At 33.8% G+C, this 18,951-nt stretch overlaps 1 protein-coding gene across 2 annotated transcripts in view; it reads left to right on the top strand.

Annotated features, from left to right (window-relative positions):
- Nucleotides 1–9,399: 9,399 nt before the first annotated feature.
- The window catches only part of LOC131071611 (proteasome activator subunit 4), a 200,706-nt gene continuing 191,154 nt past the window's right edge, over nucleotides 9,400–18,951 (top strand). The window contains exon 1 of one of the 2 annotated variants that reach the window (XM_058007535.2): nucleotides 9,400–9,832. In XM_058007535.2, coding sequence (XP_057863518.2) covers nucleotides 9,672–9,832 — 161 coding nt within the window. In that variant the 5' untranslated portion in view covers nucleotides 9,400–9,671. The remainder of the gene's footprint in view (nucleotides 9,833–18,951) is intronic. The other variant, XM_058007527.2, reaches the window with a different exon arrangement.

The following is an 18,951-nucleotide window of genomic DNA, read 5'->3' as shown; positions in this document are numbered from 1 at the left end:
TAATGAGGAATGAACAACTTCATGTGCTATGATTACTCCACCATCAATAAATCACCCCGAAACAAATCCACTTTTCTCTTCAACAATAATTTAATGAAGAATTATCTTGAAACGATTTGCTTTTGCTTTGGTTAGGATATTGTACATTGTGTTGCACAAGGAGATTGGTCTGAAGTCTTTAAATGAGCAAGCCTATTCCATTTTTGGAATGAGAGCCATTAATGTGTTATTCAAGTCTTTTAGTATCTTGTCTTTCTTGTGTGACTTCTCAACTACCACCTAGACATCGTGCCCCACAATATGCCAACAATTGTGAAAAAGTCATTTGGACCATGATTCTTGTCCAAGTGCGATTATACCTCGATTTTTTTTTTAACTTCTTCCTTTGTGAGAGGTTGTTTCAAATAATTATATTGGCTTTCAAAAACCAGCTTAGGGATATTCTTAATAAAGTAGGTCATGAGAACATCTAAGGACCCTTCCATGTTATTTAATAGTCCTTGAAAAAAGTGATCTACTACTTTACTGATGAGCTCTTTCTCTTTTGAATTGATCTTACTAATTCTCTTCTTCATTCTCCTTACTTTTGTAGATTGATAATTATTTTTTTTGAAATTTTGTCTTGTTCTCTAAGTGAAACCTCCCTAGTTCTCTATCCCCAATATATTTTCTCCTTTTCAAGAATCTCGAAGTGAAGCCCTAACAATTTGTTTTCCCTTTAGGTAACTATCTTAGTCCATCTCGACTAAAAATAAATGTAAGAGTTGCTTTTGGATTAGCTATGTATGTTTTCTTATCCACATTTTCAATCACACTCAATGATCCATCATCAAGAAGAGGAGAATGAAGAAATGGGATGCAAACTTATGCTTAGAAAGAAGAAAGACAAGGTGTGGAGAGGACTTGAGAGAAAGGATAAAAGACAAGAAATTCATTCAATGTTTAATTTGATTAATCACAAGGTTAAAAAAGAACTTAAGTTAAAAAGGAAACACAGATACTAAGCCTAATGATGAAGAAAAGAAGAACTAGAAGGAAGGAAAAATAAAAGGCAATGCAACTCTAGATATCTAAAAAAGAAAAATAACTTAAAGCAAGGAACTAAACATCTTGATTTAAGAGAAATTCACCTGTAGATGATGATTGTTAGAAGACAAAGAAAGGAAATACAAAAGAGATAAAATGAGGAGATGTTTGATAGATATAGATGAAAGAAGAAAAGGTTAGCGTGAAAGCAAAAGTGTAGAGACCACAACCAGTAAATTTGGTGAAAACATAGTAAGGTTATAAGATAGGGGGAGCATGAAGGGGGGTGAAGGAAAAGTGAAGAAGATGATGCAAAAGAGATGAAGGTCAATTAAAATCAAGAAGGATTACGGTGGTCAGAGATAGAGTTTAACAAATGGTGCCAACAAGGAATAATGTGCCAACCCTTATCCCAATTGAGATTAGCAGGGCGATCTCTAACATGGATGGCCTCAAGAAATTTCCTTTTGAAAAAAATATCTTCCTTATTTAGGATGTGGGCATTCTCCAAGGAGATGTGATGGTTAGAGGTAAGGGAGTGCTTAACAAAGTCAAATTTTGTGATGCAACTATGCCTAATATCAACACTATGTTGTTTAATCCTAGTGCTGATAGATCTGCCCGTTTCTTTAATGTAAGGAGAACTGCAAGAACAAGCACCCTTATAAATATCAAAATGGAGCCCAATCGCATAATATATTTGATAAAGGAGTTGATATTTCTAGTAGTGGAGACTGGTTTGTAAGAGCAAATGAGACCCTTATTGTGAAGGATTTTTGAAATCCTTTTATAGAGGCATTCGACAAAGGGGAGGATAGCCAAGTTAGAAACATCAAGAGCTATTAGCTTAGGTTTAAGATGAACAAAAGTTTTAGCAAGGGATAGAACTCTATGAATGCTCCTATTACTATAACCATCCATCTTGAAGACTTGGAAAAGGTAGGATAATTCTTAGTCAATATGGTCATCATCATAAATCCGATAGGCCCTAGTGGCTAGTTCTTGAGGACACCAACTTTTTGGCTCAGATGGTGGTGAGAAGAGACATCTAGGTATAACTCTTTGTTTATGTATTTCCTATAGACTTGGTGACCTAAAGAGCGATCTTTTTTTCTAAGGGTGAGGATATTAAGGAAGGGGAGTTCTTTGTCAGACTTAAGTTCTTTGGTGAATTGAATGGAATCAACTAGGCTATTTAGGTGGGATCCTATAAAAGAGAGAACTTGCGTACTTTGTAGTAAAGGGGTTGTGGAGGTGAAATGACACTTTATTATAGAGTGCACAACTTATGATGATAACCGTACCTAGTACAAAAACAACTTAAGTGTTAACAACCTTTGCAAGTTATTTAAGGATATAAAGATCAACAAGACTAGTATCTTCTTAGTCAAGGCCCATAATAGAAGACCCAACATCTAAAGGAATTAAAAGACAACTTAAGGATGTAATAACAAGATTGGTATCTTCTTGATCAAGATAATAGAAAACTCAACATTGAAAGGAGTTGAAAGACAACTTAAAGATGTAATTTCTGATCTCTTAAACTGCTTGATTTCAAGAATGTCATTAAAAAAATTCTTTTTGTAACAGTTTGTAATCCCTTATTTTTTATTTTTTAATCTATGGATTTAATTTTAAATTTTGCAGGGCGTTTGGAATCTCTATGGTTTGTCTTCACATCCGTCCCTACCCCGACGTGACTTTATAGCTTTAATTCTAAGCCGGGCTTGATTTTCTGCGGAGCTTTCCACGTGCTTGACAATTTATTTATAAAATTCAGGTTCATCGCAATAACAGACCATAAATAATCTTCCACAAGGAATTTGTCTTTATAATAATAAAAAAAAGGCCAAGTGCTCACTACCTGTACCATTCATTTTTGAACCGAATTTCCTAGTATGGCATGTTATTGCACGAGATGAAGTACCCAAAGGAAAATTTGTTAAAGCTACGAACACAGATATTTAAAGAGTCAACTACCACAAGAAGAAGACTTTTTATGGGCAATAAATACTTAAACTAAAATCTCTAAATTCTTTCTTTGTTGTTATTAATTTTCTCTCCATTTATAATAGTGTTATAATAGATAGTTGTATCACTATTAATGACATAAGAGCAGTGAATAGTAATGATAGAAGAAGAAGAAATGTCTAAGGGGTTGAGCTTAACTGGTTAAAACATTGGGTTCTCACTCTGGAGACCCAAGTTCAATTCCCAATAGGGACATCTAAAGTGGAATTCTAAGTTGTGACTCTTGGCCTTCCATAGGATGGGGAAGGTCTTGGGTCAATCTAATCAAACATAATAATAATAATAATTCAAAGATATGTAATGAGGATGGGGCCCTCTACTGTGTCCCCACTGGTTCATAGCTCTAGTCAAAAGCTATTCAGGTTTCGGCCAATTATCGATCAAAAAAAAAAAAAAAATGATAGAAGAAGAAATAAAGAAAGAACATCAACTATTGGTCTCTGCCACAATTAAATATAATATATATTGCATAATATAATTTATAAAAATTGATTTAGTTGTTGATAATGTTTGAACAATATCACAAAATTTATTATCTTTATAGTAGTTAAACTTGTGAGGGAGTCCAATCAAAGATTGATTTGGTTGATATTTAAAAGCTATTAGATTTCCACAATCCATTGAGATAATGCATACGGTTTCTGGATTTGATTGTGTAAACTTTTTTAACCATCGACGTTTCGAATCACACTCTGTGATCCATCATCAGAATGAAGAGAGCTCAAGGTGGTTGATATTTATCAAGTGGTTAAAGATTAAGGTTTTAACATAACTGATAATAAATAATAATTTGTAGTAATTTTAATATAATATAATATTAATATATAATCTAACAATGTATAATACATTGTAAAATTATTAAATATAATATTGATATATAATCAAAGAATATATAATATATTATAATACTATTTAATATTATATTAAATTATTTTAAAATCAACGGGTTCAAGATGAAGATTTGATAAAAGTAATGTGGACTTGTGCACACAAACTGGATTATCCTTGTCTACTATGAATTTTTCTAGTCCTTAAATTTGCGCAAAGGGGTCTTTAGTCCTTGCAAAGTCATAAATCATGCACTAGCATTTTCATTGTTGAAATTCGATGGTCATCGACACCTATCCACCTTTCATTTTAATTTTTGCATCATATATTTCCACTTCACCTAACAATTTCATATATTTTGGAAAATAAGTGTATCACGTAGTTTCATATGTCATCTGGATTTATCTACATACCTCTAAGTTTCTCGCAACATGCATTACCACCACATTTTTTTCACAATTCCCTATTGTCCCAACTATGGACTATTAGCTCTGTACTTCCCTTGACAGTATTGATTATCTTTTTATTGTAAACAATTTTTGCATTTTTTCCAATAAAAAATTCCCTATGTCCCAATATCTTTGTTATTTATCCATCCATAGTGTAAATTTTTTTAGGTCCATCCAGTCATCTTCAAAATTTGTACAATTATCTATATCACATGCTTAAACTTCGACAATTTTTTTTTATTGTAGCATTTCGACCATGTCAAGATTTTGTCCTATTATAATGATAATTTTTCACAAATTCATTAATCGGTTCATTTTTTACAATGTATTAAAACGCTTAAAATAGTGTTTGTCTTCATGCATCAAGATGTTCCACAATATCCCTTATGTTAGAACGTCGTAATACCATCAAAATTCTGCAGTTTGAAAAGATGTTTGGAAAGATGATTTGGATTTTTATCATATTTAATTGCAAATTCTCTACAAGCATAGATATTGCATGAGAATCATTGAGCCAACTATTATGAGCATCAGTCACTATAATATGCAACATTTCAAAACAAATGCGAACACCTGTCGTTCCTAAAAAACCTATTATTCCATGCACATGACGCTTCAATATAGACATTGATACTTTACTAGGTTTGCTATCCTTCTTCAACTTTCATGTCTTGCCAAACCAGTCTTAACCATTCTTCCAATTTGTTTATATATATATATATATATATTAAACAAAGTGGGGGATAAAGAGCACCCATGTTTAATGCCAATGTTAATGCCAAAATATTTATACATTCCCTTGCTTGTTTTGATTTTATCTATGATTTGCTCACAATTCTATATACTACAATTCTATGCTCATTCAAGGAATACATAATTCCTCCATTTTGTTCTACAATTTGTCTTTAGGCATTGTGTCAACAACTTTTTAAAATTTGCTTTTACGGGTTGAGGCACCCCATCTTTAGGTACTATGTCAAACTCAATTTGTTTTTACTTGTAAAGTTAGTTTGCATGTCCACTAGTCCCTCTTCTTTAAAGTATAGAATTGTGAGCATAATAGTTTACAATTTATATTAATTATATTTTAAAATAATTCTAAAATTTAAATATTAATAGGTAGGATTGCACTTTGTAATTTATCATTAAGATAAATATAAATAAAGATCAAAGTTAAGAGAAAATATACATATGATATGAGAATGCTAAATGCAATTAAATTATTACATCAAATTTTTTCTTTAAAATTGTTGTTACAAGACAAACAATCTTTAGTTAAGATATTAGTTTTGCATAGTTTAATACATGGTTTGAATAAAATGTAGGGTATTGTCTTTGATTTTATTAATGGTTTTCATGGATGAGGTACTCAAAAAAATCGTATCAATATATGACACTTTTTTAATCTTATTTGGAGATGTATTTATGCACCTATTTCATTTGTTGAGCATTGAGATGTGCTTCTTAACCTACCTCTTTTGTTAAGTCAATTGTTATTTGGTTGTGAGAGAATCCTATAAAAGATTAAACAAATTATTCATCCAAAAAATGATATTAGAAAATAGCATCTTAGTTATAATTCTTAGGAGAGGTAATCTAGATTAGTTGTCAAATCTCTTGGAAAGCCATGTTGAAGGATGTTGTGACTATCCTATTAATGTAGGGAAAAATGGTTTATTAATTCCCATTTAAAGTATTTTGTTTGTATCCCATCCATGTTGCAAGCCTTGCTTATACTTAACTTCTTAATATCTCCCCTAACCTCTTATAAAGTGAATAATTTTGTTGACATGTTAATTATGAGAGGGGCCTCTTTCTTTGACTTGTGTTCATATAGTTGTTTTACATATTCTAGCCATTAGATAGTTGTGATTTTATTTTTTCTTTATTTTTTATCTATATCAAAATTCACTCCAAAATAATTCTAGATTATTCTTTCTTAAATTATTAGCTCAACTCTCTTTGTACTCACAAACTCCTCTTTTTTTTTCATTGTCTATGTATATATATATATTTTACCTCTTTTTTATCCAATTCTTTTAGAGATTTCCTTATAACAAAGCTACCTAGTTTCCTCTTCTTAGTTTTTTGCTCTTTTGCATATTTTTAGTACAACTTCTTGAATTATATTGGTTAACTTACAAGTTTTGAAACCCTATATTTGACATTCCTTTTCCTCTTTTTGAATTATTTTCTTTACTAGTTCCTTAAAGGTTGAACAATTTCTATTTGGTTATAAGAATGTTTCCCTTTGATAGGGATTGTTGATTGGGTTTTACTTTTATTGTTTTTTTTTTACACCATAATAAGTTTGTATACACTAGAGTATGGTTTGATTTTAATTCTATTGGAGAATTTGAAATTGCTACTTTTGTTATTTTATTTATGAAAGTTTGTGAGTAAATGACATAATGAATAACACTTACTCCATTATAATTTTTACATGTATATTTTCTAGATTTCTTCCACACACTCACAACACTGCAAATAAGCAAACCATATGCACCACATAAAGTCAATGACCCTTTTATCCTTTGAAAATGTTATTATCATTTTTTCTTTTCTACTAGCCACATGTTATTGTTGGCAAGTTCTTCTACCACTTATTCTAGTTTGCTCATTTGTTGTCTTTACATTGAAATGAAAATAAAATATTCAATGACGTCCATGAGGTCAAGCAATTTGCAGGACTCAAGAATAGAAACAAATTTTCCTTACACCTAAACACTGTCAATAAGTGTTGTCCTAGTTATGCCTAATTGATAGCCATTTTCTTTGTAATATTGAATCTTATACTATGAATCTTCATCAAAAAGTCCATTTTTTGAACTAATTTCTCCTCTCAAAATAAGTCCATCGAGGAGCTAACTTTTAAGGTATTATTTTATTTGATCAATATCTCCTTGTAAGTTAGACACTCATTATTGGTCCTTACAACCAGAATGGCAACTAGGTGACAAAAGCTCAATTTAGGGATTGGACATCCTTACTGAACAATTAGCTTTCCTATAGAAAAGACTCATTTACTTTATCAACCAGGGACGTAAACTTGAAATGGGCCAGCACGGTATGTGCACTAAGTTCATACTGCAACCATTCTATCCTACTGCAGGAAAGGAAATTCTCTGAAATAAATGTAGAAACATAATGAACTAATACTTAATCAGAACTCACAACTGAAAGTAACTTAAGGAACTGCTACCAAATGATAATGCTCTAGCAAGCGGATAGGAACTACTTTGCCCGCTGTGGCTGCAGGAACAGACACAAGAACTATTTCCAGTGGTTGCAGGAACAGTCAAATGCCGAAAGAACAACTATTACAAAATGGAAACTAACTGAAAAGCACAAAGGGACTACTCACCAAGTGGCCCCCCTTGAGTGAGTATATCCAAAATTCTTAAATAACAACTGATAAGCTCAAGATAACATTAATTTCTTTATTCTAGATTGACTGCAAAAATACATGAGTTTGAAAGCTGGTTTTACAAATTCTATGGTCGTTCTGTCCTCAAGAGGAGATAGAGACCTTTTATTTATATGGAAGCTTATAACAGATTCCTAACCGATCAACACATATTCCAATAGAATAGGTGAACATGTTTATTATACTAAAAGAAGAAGTCGGCGCATGAAAACAGAGCAACATCTGTCCTGCAACTGAGAAGATATAGCATGACTTGCTTTCTAGATCTAAGCTCCACTAAGAACATCTATAAATGTCTCATAAACCACATTGCTGAAGAAATGATCAAGTGACTTCGATCTTCTTCAATGCTACTTTTCTTTGATTGGGTCTGCATTATGGCGGTATGCTTGATGTTCCTTCAAACTGCCAGCTTAGTCTTTCCTTCTTCTTAGCCGACCCTGCATAATGATGTTAACGTGCACAAAAAACATGTGTATATACTAATGTTAACATGACATGAATTAAACCATACTTAAGATTGATTTAGATATTTTGCATAGATAAACCATCTAGAAACCATTATATGACAACCTTAAGTATCAGACAAATCAGTTCTAGAATCACTTAAAAAGGCATTAGCCAGGGGAGTATCCTGATCCAAACATCATCTAAACACAAGACCTAGGCAGGAATACTATGACAAAAATTTATCAAAACATAGCTATTATTTAGGCTCATCACTCATTATGTAGTGCCATTTCACATGCAAAAATGATATATTCTATCTATCCAATATTCTTTTGGTGTTGTCCATCTTCCAATCTTGCACCCAAGAGGATTTCCTTGGCTTAGCCATTAAAATTTTTGGTTTCCATTTTATTTTTTCTCCTATGCATGCTTTTTGCTTGTGGTCACATGGTGAATTGAATTCTCTAATGTAGTGTTCTCTCTTTCACCTTCGCTACTTTTTCCTCATGGTTACCTTGACTTTTTCTCTTACATATCTTTTGATTCCCCCATTGACATTTGAACATTCTTTCATCCCAACATTCTATTTACTCATCCACTTGGTGTTTAGTTTCATCCACACATGTTTTCTTCTACTTAACTTTTTTTCCACTACTATTTTGTGCCAATAATGTGACTCCGTGCTCGTTATTCTTTTTAGATAATCTAGCAAATATATTTAAATCAATGACTCCAATGAAAAGTACCTGCCTCAACAATAAGATCTCATATGCCATTGCTTCTGATTAAATACTTTTGTAACCTCTTTATTTGTTTCCATTTCATTTTTGATACGTTGCTACCCCAAACTTCATACTGATAAAACAATACTAATGTGACAAATAATCCAAATAAAATAATCTTGATTTCCAAACCCATACTTCAATACTCTTACATCAATTTTATACAAATTTTAAGCTTCCTAGCTCCCTTTATTCTTTAAATTTTATAAAAAATCAAAATACTTATATTCCTCACCAATACTTCCTTCAAACACAAAGTCAATTTGCCTTTCTGTCTGCTAGAAGATAAAAATCATAAACTTTCTGTTCATGGGGTGTGTGAAAAGTGACATAAAAGTTTAGGGTTTTTTTTTTTGGAGCAATTTTACCCACGTCATCAAGGGGCCTCGCATTTCGACTACCTTATTGAGGCCAAACAACGAAGCCTTGGAGAACAAGGCTTAAAGTACATTCCATTCTCTCAAAGTCCACGCGGAACTGGAAAAGGTCTCCTTCAGTGAAGGGGATTCTAAATAAACTTCAATGCCTTGGAATTGAAGCCATCCTTCGCTATAAATTGTTGCAATTATACTTAGAAAATCCTGTTAATGTTACCGGCTCTTCACTGTAAGCAAAGCTCTCTGTAAAGGCTAAACTATATATAACTTTTTTGGCCTTTTTTTTTTTCCCTGTGCAAAGATGCATCTGTACAATGCTTGGTTACCTCCTCCGGTGGCGGAATTGGCCGTTAAAGAAAAACAGGCGTTTACAGAGGTGGTAAATACGATCAAGTCTACGTGGCACCCGGAAGATCCCGCCTCTGCCTTTGCCACGCTCAAGTGGATTCCCATCGTGCAAAAGTAAGAATCTATTTATATCACATTTCAATTTTGTGAGCTTTGTAATAGTAAATTATGTTAAATTTTAATTTTGTTAGGGTTTTCAGTGGGACAGTATATTCAAATATAATTCCCGTAAGGTTTTGAATTGTGAATTATATAAATTTTGACACCCGCTTTGAGAAAAAGCATACAATATCTGATCCAAATTAATAACAGAATAACTAACCGTCATGTGGTGGAAACATTTCCCTGAAGCTTAGCGGGTTTAGACAACTGTAACATCCGTGGTCCCATAAACTGTCAGTGTTCCGACTAGTGAATACAATGAATTGAATTCATTTCATTTGCACTTGCATTAAGTTCAGGAATTTAACAAAATTGTGCTCTCTGTCCAATTTGAGTGGGCCATTATGTTTAGATAGACAACGAGCATTGATATTTATGAGGTACTTTGCAAATGCCATGCATTTCATCTTCGAAACCCAATTGCTACTATTGTGAAGACGCTTTCTGTTAGAATATATTAGCACTATCAGTTTATTAATGTTAGATGCTGAATTCAACGAAGTTTATATTTATGCACCACCTTAGTTGATATCCACAAGTGGCAAATATTGGCCCTTAGGAGTGAAAAAGAGTATATAGTGGAGAAAGCAATACACCGGGAGTATCTACAGCATCTTCAGTAAAAGGGATACGAACAGTGAAGAAAAACAAGCTCCAAAGAAGTCGGAACTTTAATTAGTGTTTTTGCGGTTAAATTTTTGAAAGTGTTGTACCCGTAAAAAGTTTTGAATAAGCTTTTTGTGAATCCGTGTTAGTGCGAGAGAATCTTGTCATCATATATATGTTTTAATGCAAGCGATGAAGTGAGTGGATCGTATTTGACATATCATTGGATGCAATTTGAGTTATGTTGGTTGCCGTGCACTTAGTCAGGCTCAAATTGTCGGCATATTCACGTTGCAATCCATTAAGAAATTCTGTTAAATTATATAATTTTTAACTTGAATAAATTGAATTAAAGTTTGCTTGATTGCAAACGAGATACTGACTGCATAAAATTACAATATGGGTTCTTTATGTTTTCAGTAGGTAAACAACCCGAATAGGTAAGGCCAACTCCTTTGCCACAACCATCAAGAGGCAATGATACGTAGTCTGCATTATAATAGGCCTAGTCTTGTTGGGTTATGAACTGTGGTCACTATTTTGTAATGGAAGAATTATTTGCACAAGAGAAGAATGTATTATGCTGCAAATATTTTGATAATACTTGAGAATGGCAATCTACTTCAAGGGGGCAAACTTCTGAAAATCTCCAATAAGATCACAGTTTGCAATACAATGATCATAAACTAATTACTAGCTCCTATATATAGCGTACTTATACCTTGAATGCCAACTAGGCAACTTAACTACCTATATTAGACTTTATATAAATGATTTTATAACTTAATCAAGGGCTATTTTAACCACAAATTGGCCAATAAGTTTAGGGCTTAGCATGCCCCTTCTTTTTAGAGAAGCATTGTCCTTAAAATTGGTCAATGGTGGATGCTTCTACACTGAACATACCATCTTTGATCGACAAATTTGTCATTTAATGAGATACTATATTACTGTCCTAGTCTTCAATTTCTTTGTGTGTGCTTGGAAAGTTAATTTAGGCTCCATGATGGGCATCTAGCCTAGGTAGCACTGTCTGTGTTAAAGTTTTTTACTAATCAGTTTGCCACTTAATTTTGTTCAGTGCCTTTGCCTTGTTCTCCATGAGGTTAGAGAGTACATCTGGCTGATGTTGAATGTGTTCTTTCACTCCTTTTGGTGTGCCTTTGAAGAAGAGGTGAAGGGTGGTAGATGGTACCTTAGCATTGATTAAATGTCTTGATTAGGATCTCTTTTGGGGGGTAATCCTTTTAGCCTCTCCCTCAAAATAAGTTGTGGATTTGGTGATGTAGAAATCTTTGACTATTTTTCTTCTAATGACAATAATTGGGCCACACCCCTATGTACCCTTTGTTAAGCATCTTTTGTATTTGGTGCGAGCTTACTTTTTGTGGATACTTTACATGCAACTCCCTTAGTTCAATTGTTTTACTTTTTGAGTGAAAACGTATAAACAACACTTGGAAGTTCATCACAATTGTCCCTAAGGTAATGAGCCATTAGACTCCTAAAACAATGGTTTCATGGCTAGAAGACATAGGACAATTGATTAGGATCTCTTTTGGGGGGTAATCCTTTTAGCCTCTCCCTCAAAATAAGTTGTGGATTTGGTGATGTAGAAATCTTTGACTATTTTTCTTCCAATGACAATAATTGGGCCACACCCCTATGTACCCTTTGTTAAGCATCTTTTGTATTTGGTGCGAGCTTATTTTCTGTGGATACTTTACATGCAACTCCCTTAGTTCAATTGTTTTACTCTTTGAGTGAAAACATATAAACAACACTTGGAAGTTCATCACAATTGTCCCTAAGGTAATGAGCCATTAGACTCCTAAAACAATGGTTTCATGGCTAGACGACATAGGACAATCAAGCATGTAGTCTCCCATGACAAGTTTAATACTATGGAATTTCCCCCGACAACTAATTGTACCTCCATTTGCAATCATCATTTGAAATTGTGGGGTTGGATAAATGGGATTACCAACTTATTGTTGATGAAGTTACAAGCACTTCTTGAGTCAACCGATGCTATTACCTTCTATTTTTAAAGGAAATGTAGTAGCTTAAGGGTTTGTGGGGTGCTAATACTTGACAATGCATGGCAAGAGATAATTGGTTGGACATCTTTCAAGTGTTCTAGAACCACGATTGTCTCTTCTTCATCCTTTTCTTTATCATACATGCCCTCAATGGAGAACAATCTTTTCTTAGTAAATTTATGTCTTTTACTGTATTTTCTATAATGGTTAAAAACATAACCTTTTGGCCCTCTTTACTTCAATTTGTTGAGGTTTCAATCTTGCACGTTGAAGGAAGGATGATGCAGGGTCCTCCAATCTTTGTTTCTAGGAATTTCCTCATTTTTGTTAGCTAAAAACTCTTCCTCTATTTGTCTGGCCACAATCGTTGCTTGGGACACAAAATTTAGATTGAACATGCATACCTCATACTTGATGTGGTTCTTGAAACCCCCTAGAAGTAATTCTTTCAAATTTTCCTTTGTAAAATGCCCCAAAGATGAAGTTTAGAATTGTTGAGTATAGTCCTTCATTTCACTTGTTTGCATTTGTTTGGTAATTTGGTTGAATTAGCTATCTATAAGATTGTTGCTATAATGTGTAGTGAGTTTCTTGGAAAATAGATCATGTGACAGCACATCCCTTGTAATGTCCCCTTGTTGAAATAGGATTTATTAATAAATAATAATAATAATAATAAATTAAAATATAAAAGAATAGAAATAAAAATTTATATAATTAAAATTTAGTTAAGTTTAATGAATGATCAAAAGGCATGAAATGAAAAGTTGTGACTCCCTCAAACATGAGATATAAAAGGGAGAGAAGAGAACTTCATTTGGAAAAAAAAAAGGGGAAAAAGGAAGAAATAAGGGAGCAAAGGAATTAAGGAAGCATTAATGGGAAGAAGACAAGGAAGTGACTCTTTCAAAGAGGTAGCAATGATGAAAGGTTTTGAGCCTTTCGAAGGGTGGTAATTGTGAAAGGTTGTGACCATTAAGAAGAGGCGTGACACATTGGAGGATATAAAGTGGAGAAATTTTCATTTGAGAAGGTAGGATCCATGGAGTAGAACAAAATATCTGAAGCATTAAAAGCAGATTTAGGAGCAGACCTAAACCAGAATTATAAGAAAATCTGGAAGAATGGTATGAACATTTATCAAAGAGATCAGAACACAAATACAAATCTGCAAACAATAATAAAGCAGGCATTGAAGGAAAAGAAGAGGAACATTAAATCAATAATCAAAGAATCAAACCTGATGGAATAGAAAGGATTCTCATACACACATATATATATTTAAGTATAGGTGGCAGATCAGATTGATATAAACAGCAGACCTGTGCATATAAAGAGGGAAACAACATTGAATTGAATCTGTCCAAATTACTACAGCAGACCTGTGCATATAAAGAGGGAAACAACATTGAATTGAATCTGTCCAAATTACTACAGCAGACTGAATATACATAACTTGCAATAACTCTGCAAGTATATTAGGCAAGATTTAGTGTCCTCCCAAAAGGGGACATTACAAGTGGTATCAGAGCATGTTCCTGCCAGCCTGAGGGAAATTAGTTAATGCAATTAAGTCAATGAGCTTTAGGAGCTATCGAAAAAGGAAGGAAGAAAGCCAATTACATAATATAGAGGCAATGTTTGACAGTGAAACAAAAGGAAATCCAGGTAAGAAAATAAGGTATGACAAGGAAGATCTTAAAAGCATCCAAGCAAGAGAAGAAGGGATGATAAATAAATGGAGCTTTGTGGAGAAGTCAATGTAGTAATTATGGCACCCTTACATCCTCAAGATTTATGGGACATATTAAGCAAATGTTTGAAACTTTGAAGCGTATTGGAGAAAGTTTACGACACATCAATGAGCATACAAGAGCAAAAAGATTGGGGTTAGGCCCACTTTTTGACTCAAAATGGATTAGGAGCAGAAGGATTGGGGTTAGGCCCACTTTCAGACTCGAAATGGATTAGGAGTAGAAGGATTGGGGTTAGGCCCACTTTCTGACTCGAAATGGATTGGGAGTAGAAGGATTGGGGTTAGGCCCACTTTTTGGCTCAAATTGGAATAGGAGCAGAAAGATCGGGGTTAGGCCCACTTTCAGGCTCAAGAAGAAAGATTGGGGTTAGGCCGACTTTCTGGCTCAAGAAAGATTGTGGTTAGGCTCACTTTCTGGCTCAAGAGGAAAGATTGGGGTTAGGCCCACTTTCTAGCTCAAGAGGAAAGATGAGGTTAGGCCCACTTTCTGGCTCAAGAAAAAAAGGAAGGATCTAACAACACATGTATTTGCTTGTATGCTCCGTGATTGCATATATTCATTTGAATGCTTCGTGTTTTTTTATATACATGTGTATACTTCATGTTTTTATGTGTATGCTCCATGTTTGATCCATACTTGATATGTATTAGATATGTGAATAACTAGAAAGATATAAGTTGCATTTGAGGTCATAGATGTGTGTCATGTTTCTAATCCTCATCTTAATATATGTTAAGATCACCCATGCTTTAACACAAAGATATCCATAGTATGGTGCAAGCATTGGGTCAACCAAATTAAAAGAAGAAATACCAACCTCCAAGGGTTGATTTATTTAGTTATTAGAAACCTACATTGCTTGAGGACAAGGAATTTTGGGAAGGGCGGACTGTAATGTCCCCTTGTTGGAATAGGATTTATTAATAAATAACAATAAATTAAAATATAAAAGAATAAAAATAAAAATTAATATAATTAAAATTTAGTTAAGTTTAATGAATGGTCAAAAGGCATGAAATGAAAAGTTGTGACTCTCTCAAACATGAGATGTAAAAGGGAGAGAAGAGAACTTCATTTGGGAAAAAAAGGAGAAAAAGGAAGAAAGAAGGGAGCAAAGGAATTAAAGAAGCATTAATGGGAAGAAGATAAGGAAGTGACTCTTTCAAAGGGGCAGCAATGATGAAAGGTTGTGACCCTTTCAAAGGGTAGTAATTGTGAAAGGTTGTGACCATTAAGAAGAGGTGTGACCCTCCCTTACATTTGAGGATATAAAGTGGAGAAGTTTTCATTTGAGAAGGTAGGATCCATGGAGTCGAACAAAATATCTGAAGCATTAAAAGCAGATTTAGGAGCAGACCTAAACCAGAATTATAAGAAAATCTGGAAGAATGGTATGAACATTTATCAAAGAGATCAGAACACAAATACAAATCTGCAAACAATAATAAAGCAGACATTGAAGATAAAGAAGAGGAAACATTAAATCAATAATCAGAGAATCAGATCTAATGGAATAGAAAGGATTCTCATACACACACATATATATCTAAGTATAGGTAGCAGATCAATTGATATAAACAGCAAACCTGTGCATATAAAGAGGGAAACAACATCAAATTGAATCTGTCCAAATTACTACAGCAGACTGAATATACATAACTTGCATTAACTCTACAAGTATATTAGGCAAGATTTAGTGTCCTCCCCAAAGGGGACATTACATCCCTTCTTTTTCTTCTCTTCACATAGCCAATGATACCAAATGAATTGGTTTGGTTCCAAGTATAAGGATGCCGTTGCAATTTGCAACCTTTTGTTGATAGGGAACATGGTGAAAATCAAAGAACTACTCCATTTGGTAGAGCTAATTGGTTGGATCCTTGCCATCAAATTCTTGAATATCCATCTTGATTTGAAGTGCTCAACCATAAAATGTTTTGGGTGATTATCCATCTTTAGATTTGAGTCAACCCCAAAAGCTTTATGGCCCTTAGAAGACAGTCAAATCTTTTCACTTTTGCTTGGATATCTTCACTCTTAGTGAACCCATTCATCATCTTTAAGAGATTCCACATCTATGGAACCCTTCTACTCAATTATTAGATCATCTTTGTGTGAAGATTTTCTAGGTGTGATAGGTTTCCTTTTGCTTCCTTTTGTTGAAGCCCTACAATGGTGCTACAAAATAATTTTGCAATAAATTATACAAAACAAATCCAAATTATGAAATTTTTATTATAACTTTCTAGGGCTTAGTTCTCACTTGTTAAGAAAAATCTCTAAGAAATTCATGGATTTGCAACATTGCGAGTGAATTTGGTGGAAACTCTAATTTTGCAATAACTTCTTCAATTTTGTAGTAGTAGTTTCAATATGTCCTTGATCAACCCACCTTAATTTAGATTTTTTTGCTGTTTCTCAGCCTTGGGAGTGAATTTGATGGAAACCCTAATTTTGCGATAATTCTTTCCAGTATGGATTGTAGTAGCTTCAACATGTTCTTGATCAACCCATCTAAATCATAATTTTTATTTTGTGAAACTGAAAAAGATAATTTGCTTTACAATTTGAGCTCCAAAATTGAAAAAAATTGCCTTGTTTCTTGCCTTTGGATGCCAATATGATGCTTTCATACCACTTATAATCAAATAACTTGCACAATGTTGCGAATACTTGATAATACTTGACAAGCCACTTTGAGGGGGAAAACCTCCAAAAGTCGTGTTGATGTGTTTTTTATGCACCTCAAACATAGAATAAAATACCAAGGTATCTTATCCTCTCTTGAGCAAAGTCTCTCAAATGCTATGCTTCGCGATCAAATGAGACAACTCCAAGGTTCCGAAATGTCAAGTCTTGACGTGTGGATAAGCGTAATGATTTGATGTGATATTGTTGGAATCATAAGGGGACTTACGTTGCACATGAATGCTTGAATATTGCTGGAACTTGATCATCTGATATTGCTATCTTGTGATGAATTGAAAAAAAGGACAAAAGGGGAAGGGTTTAGGAAGACCAATCTACTCCTAGAATGTAGGATGTTGTGAATGACTTGGTGAGACTCTACTAGACTTTGCTTTGACATCAACGAACAACTCCACAAAGCTAGTGCAATTCTCTAAGGTAAATATATGATGTTCAAATTACCACCAACAACATAGACACCATCAAGGCAATGCATATCAATGCGTGAATAGCAATTGAAGTTAAGCTTGAATAACAATTCTGATTGACTATGCAAGGAAAGTTTACAATCAGCAAATTGCTAGTAGTATGAATATGCAAATTTCACCATTAATCATCCACAAGATCTTTCATCCAATTAACCAACATTAAAACAAATGAGAAGTAGAAACCATGCAACTTGTTGAAACAACACTTTTCTCCATATCTTCAATGAAAAGAGTATATTCATCACAAGTCTTAGCAACAATTTCTTCTTCTCCTACCTACTCTACTCTAACTTCTAATTCCTAAATGCCTTAGCAACTATTCTTCTACTCTTCTAACATTCTTCTATTTACCTTTTCAAAAGAGAGCGCTGAGCCCTTTTACAGAAGTCTCATTACAATAAATGGCTTATATTGATTCAAGATCAAAAGATAGAAACCCTAATTAGGGTTTGTATTGTTAGTTGTTTAGTCTTTAATCTTTGTAACCTATTGGATAAAATCAATACCTAATCGATTGAAAGAATTCCTCCCATTCAGCTATCGATGTAAATTCTTAGCGGCTAATTCATTGACATAACTTTCTCACCAAGGGGAACATTTCTAGTCAACTTAAGATCAAAAAATGCTAGCTTTTTCTTCTCACTTATTGTGTTGAATGCTGAAGTATTACTTCGATCTGCTGGATTCAATTGTTGAGCCTTTCCACATCCAGTTGGCATTTTTAGAATTTAATCTCCACCTTGGCCTCTTCCTTGAATGTTGTGGGGTGTTGGTTGGCCTTCAACTGTATTTTAAGGGTGCTCTTCTTTTTTCTTCTGACACAGCTTATGGAAATTTAGTGGAACTTCTAATTTGCGACTTAGGGTTTCTATCCTATCGGATTTGTAGATTCAAAGTGATTTGCCACTTTAGGCTCAAGCTTGAGATATATTTCTTCCTGCCAATCCTACACCCCTTGGTGCTCCATGCTTGCTCGCTCTTCCTTATTTCACCTCCTTGTGCATGTATCTTTTTGCATAGGTTCTCCTTCATCTCTACCTTTCTCTTGATTTTATTGCTAAGACCAAAAGTGTAGCAGTGCAAAAGTTTGCAAACAACAAAGAGAATGTGCAAGTAAAAGATAAGAGACTTAGTTATTGGCAAACAGATTTCTTTGTAACAATTAACTGATTAGCTTCATACAAATACCAGGAATAGTAGATTTCATACCAATATGATTTGTAATTGCCTTGGGTATATCAGTGGACAAGTCAGCAATACAAATTTTTACACTGATTAATATCTGAATTTGAATCTTTGATTGCACTACTTAAAAGTACTGTGTTGGAAATTTGCCAGAGTGGAAATGCTGACTCTTCTTAGTAAGATGGGGAAACTCCAGTTACTTTCCTGTGGAAACACTCTAAAGCATTTTTGTTGATGACTTCTTAGAGCTTTTTTTTCATATCAAGAGTCATTAGAGTGCCAGCCAAGCTTGGATGCCCATTTGA

The sequence above is a fragment of the Cryptomeria japonica genome, chromosome 1 (assembly GCF_030272615.1).
Source record: "Cryptomeria japonica chromosome 1, Sugi_1.0, whole genome shotgun sequence".
In the NCBI taxonomy this organism is placed as follows: Eukaryota; Viridiplantae; Streptophyta; class Pinopsida; order Cupressales; family Cupressaceae; genus Cryptomeria; species Cryptomeria japonica.
This window is presented reverse-complemented; position numbering and strand designations above follow the sequence as displayed.